At 35.6% G+C, this 4501-nt stretch overlaps 1 protein-coding gene across 1 annotated transcript; it reads right to left on the minus strand.

The window, feature by feature from the left end:
• Positions 1 to 1030: 1030 nt before the first annotated feature.
• On the minus strand, positions 1031 to 4202 carry LOC106309451 (sugar transport protein 1). The gene is made up of 4 exons (XM_013746474.1): positions 3938 to 4202; positions 3342 to 3664; positions 2088 to 2717; positions 1031 to 1662 (listed from the first exon to the last, which is right to left on the minus strand). Exons 1-4 carry the CDS (start codon positions 4068 to 4070, stop codon positions 1183 to 1185), a joined length of 1566 nt encoding a protein of 521 aa, XP_013601928.1. The 5' UTR covers positions 4071 to 4202; the 3' UTR covers positions 1031 to 1182.
• Between the last annotated feature and the right edge of the window lie 299 nt (positions 4203 to 4501).

Below are 4501 nucleotides of genomic sequence, written 5' to 3' on the forward strand. Positions count from 1 at the left end.
ATCATATCTGCATATTTCGCATCATTTTAAAAATGCTATCGTAGAGGGGTACCTATTATGGCTGCCGATGACATAGCATATGAGAAAACGCTATGAAAAGCCTACCATAGCATTTTTCGTGAGCTAAGAATGTACATATTTCTTGTAGTGGAAATATGTATATTTTAGTCAAAATTGTATATGTTAATCAAAACTGGTATAATTGAAACTCATGTGAAGACTAAATGAAAATACTTGAATAGCAAAAAAATCTCAATATTATTGTAGTACCTTTTATTTATGTATTATAGTTATTAGGAAAGTTTATATTATGTATTATGTGTAAATTTATGGATAGTAATATCATGTTAATGTTACTAGTTTTTATCTTATATTTTGTATCAAACACAAATCAATGATGTATTTATTCTCTATTTTTTCATACTTTTGAAAGGAAAAACAAAAACAAAAACAAAATAAAAGAGGACTACTTGATTTTTTTTTTTTTGACAACAGGACTACTTGATGTTTTGATCAAACAAAATATAGTCAGGATTGAGAAAGTACAGGAGCACCTTTAACAGTAAAATCTCTTAATGGCTGTTCTCAGTAGCTTTTTGTTAATATTTTCAGACAACTTATTAATTTAATTATATTTTATTTTATTTTTAATAATTTAACCAATTAAAATGAAACATAAGACAAATGAGTATTTTGAATAGTTAAACTCATAAGAACAGAGGGTTCTTCCGGTTCATGGCGTGCTCGGAGGTTGGATAGTTCTCTAGATGTCTCATATGAGATACTACTTTGTCTATCTCCTAATCTCGTTATTTTTTATATGAGAATTCCATTTAGAAGCTATTGTTAGAAAGTGTTAGCGCATTAGTAATAGTGCAAGGAAGCAGGTTTCTTTGTATTTCCGATTCAATTTTCTTGTATGGAGTGTTATTCTTTCAATATGAATATCTTAGATTTAGAGCTTTTACGGCTTTGTAATATATGTATTATGAAGTAAATTTAACAACAACTAGAAAATAGGCTGAAGATATAAAAAGAATCATATGCATACTTTCATCACCATGTAATACTGAATTATATAAACATAAATATATCTAGACTAATACATTTTTTCTTTACCGAAATTAGAAATTTCATATCTTTTTTCTTAAAATTTCGTCATTTAAAACAAAGTAAACAAAATCAAACATGTTTAGTTCCTTGGTTGCTGCTCTTGCCCATCTGAAGCCCATTTCCATACTCACCATCCTCCACAAACCTTGACCAATACCAATGTGACCTCCACACTTGTCCCATTTCCTCTATCGGAATCCCTTTCGTCTCCGGCAAGAATATGTAGACAAAGATCGACATCACCACAACGAAGAAGGCAAACACAAGGAATAAACCGAATTTCAAATGGCAAAGCATCGTCAAGAAAATCTGCGCTATTATAAACGTGAAGATCATGTTCACCGACACCGTGATACTCTGCGCCGCCGACCTTATCTCCAACGGGAAGATCTCACTAGGTACTAACCACCCTAGCGGACCCCATGACCACGCGAAACCCGCCACATAGATGCATATAAACGTTACAACCACTATAGCATACCACTTTGGTAGCTCACCAGGGGTCCCGTCTACCCCAAACTTGGCCCCGATGCATGCAGCAACCACAGCCTATAGTCACACAAGAAAAAATGAACACCATATTTTCATTAGTGTAATGGATAGACTAATGCATGCAAATAGATTTTGAAAACCATCTAGCTGTACGACTATACATGAGGTCTAAACCATGATATATAAAGGATTCTATCTAACGATAATTGATATCTAGACATACATTTACGTCAGCATGAATTCATTATTTATTCTTGGTCAACTTTTTTTAGTCAACGTCAGCATGTATTCGTATATCTATATTCTTACCCAATAAAATCACTCTCTAGGCACATATAAAGTCAAGTATAAGTTCATATCATGATATCAAACGATTTATATCCAATTATGTTTATATATGTTCATAGATCATGACTTCATATGATAAGTCAAATATGTTTATGTCCGATAAATTAAGAAAGTAGATATATGTGTTTCCTTACCTGGCATATTAGCATTTGTGTACCGCCTTCAAGAAAGAGAAACCTACGTCCCCACTTGTCAACACCGTAGATCGACACAAGCGTGGCGGCGACGTTAACCGAGCCAGTTACCACGGCTGACATGAGAGACGCATCGGTCGTGAAACCAATGGTGTTGAACAAAACGGGAGCGTAAAACATAATCACATTGATTCCAGTGAGCTGCTGAAAGAAAGGAATCATAATGGCCATGGTGAGATGAGGCCGGTACTTACGGCGGAGGAGGTTTGTCCACGGATGCTCTATCGACTGAGACTCTTTACTAGCTGCTACTAAATCGTCAAACTCTTGGCTGACGTCATCGACGCCACGGATTCTTCTGAGCTTGGTTTTTGCCTTCTCGTGCTGGCCTCGCTCGATCATTGAGTTAGGAGTGTCAGGGAGGACCAAGGAGCCGAGTGTTATGATAAGAGCAGGGACCACCGCACCACCGAGACTGAGCCGCCATCCCCAGCCGCCTTTGATTTTGGCAAAGAAGTAGTTGAGTACTTCGGCTACTAGGATTCCGATAGTAATCGAAAGCTGGAAGCCGATGTTTAGCGCTCCTCTATATTTGTATGGAGCCATTTCAGATAGGTATAGTGGCACAGACTGTAAATATAAAAATTATAACATGTAAACATGTTAGGTCAGTTACGTAAATATGTTATAACCTCAAGAAGATACGGTCCGAATATGACCTTTTCTAACTAAAGATCCGTATCGATGAATGATCAAAAAGTTATAATATACGATATGACGTCAAAAACTATGTATTAACTGATTAAATAACTGAAAAAAGGAGAAAGAGACGTCACGTGTTTAAAGAACAGACCATGTGCAATTGTGGATATTCAGCCGAAAATAAATCAATAAGAAATTAAATAATTGTTGTATCATATAATATAATGTGGAAAGTAATGAACGTTGTTGTAAACTGATAGTAAAAGCAAGAGAAAAATAATAATGTCAACTTGACCTAATTATTTGATGATTATGTTCAATGGAAGTGGTTGGTCCATGACTTTTTTAAAACCAAGGTACATTTATAGCGAAATAAATATAAGATTCAGTTCACTGAATTTTATAAGATACCACGTAGAAAGTTTGTCCAATTTGATTTTTTCTACTCGTGACTTTAATATGAAAATGAACAATATATAATTTTACTATTATGGTTAGTAATAGTTGTTAAAATCATCATAGCTGAAGTTTATGGTTATATTAGTAACAGACCTGATTAGCGAAACCGATACCAAAACCAAGCAAGATACGGCCGACGATGAGCATCCAAACGTGTTTAGCAAAGCCATTGATGAGAGCTCCGGCGCAGAAGAGTATACCGCCGAAGAGCATCGAGAGCCGTCGTCCGAACTTCCTCGTCACGGTGGAAGCCACCAGCGACGAAATTAGCGCTGCCAAATACAACGACGAAGTGAACAGCGTAAGCTTAGGACTATCGTATTGACAGTACTGATTCGTTGTCGCGTCTTCTTGCTGTTTACGGTAAACCGACGGGAAAAATCGACGGAGAAAAGACGGCATCGACGTCACACCACCTGTTATATTAAAATTGATCAGACAGGGTTTTCATGACTGTATAGAAACATATGGGGATATTTAATAAAATATTTTAAAAATCTGTAAGTTTGATGATTATGTGTTTTTTTTAGTCATATGGGTGTTTATGAATGTAGAGAAACATCAGAGGCAGTTTTGTTGATGTTTCATTATGGAACCACTATTAAAGTTTTGGACATGGGGATGTATGATATCTAAACAGATCCTTGTGGGATGAAAATGTAAAAGCTGAGAAATAGTGAGATACTTACCAGAGATACCAATATCGTATCCGAAGATGAGACCACCCATGGCAGCGACGACGCAAGTGAAGAGAACAAAGGGAGTGAGTTTGCCGGGATAAGCCTTTTGGCCATCTCCGGCGACAAATCCACCGGCAGGCATATTTGAAAGAAAGTTTAAAAGAGAACCCTGAAGTTTTTAGTTTTTTTTATAACCCCTCTCTTTTGCTAAGATGTAAGCGAAATTGAAAAGAAGTTTGATGGAGAGATCAGACATCACTTGAAAGAGTTATTTATATAGACAGTGGGGAAGAGAAGGTTATGGTTCCGTATAAGTGTTGAGCTGTATTTGATTATTTTCAGAATAATATGATGTTTCTCGTAATTAATTTTTTTGCTAATTATCCACATCATAAGATAATTGAATAAGGTTTCGCTGTTTCATGATTTTGAGCAACTTGGTGACCGCTATGTGAACATGCTTTTATATTATTATTTTTTTATTTTTTCTTAGTGAACTTATTACAAATGTTAGTACGTAGCTTGGTTAGAGCATAGTTATGATAGGATATTTTCTCATATTTCTCCTATAAA

The sequence above is a fragment of the Brassica oleracea genome, chromosome C8 (assembly GCF_000695525.1).
Source record: "Brassica oleracea var. oleracea cultivar TO1000 chromosome C8, BOL, whole genome shotgun sequence".
Classification (NCBI taxonomy): Eukaryota; Viridiplantae; Streptophyta; class Magnoliopsida; order Brassicales; family Brassicaceae; genus Brassica; species Brassica oleracea.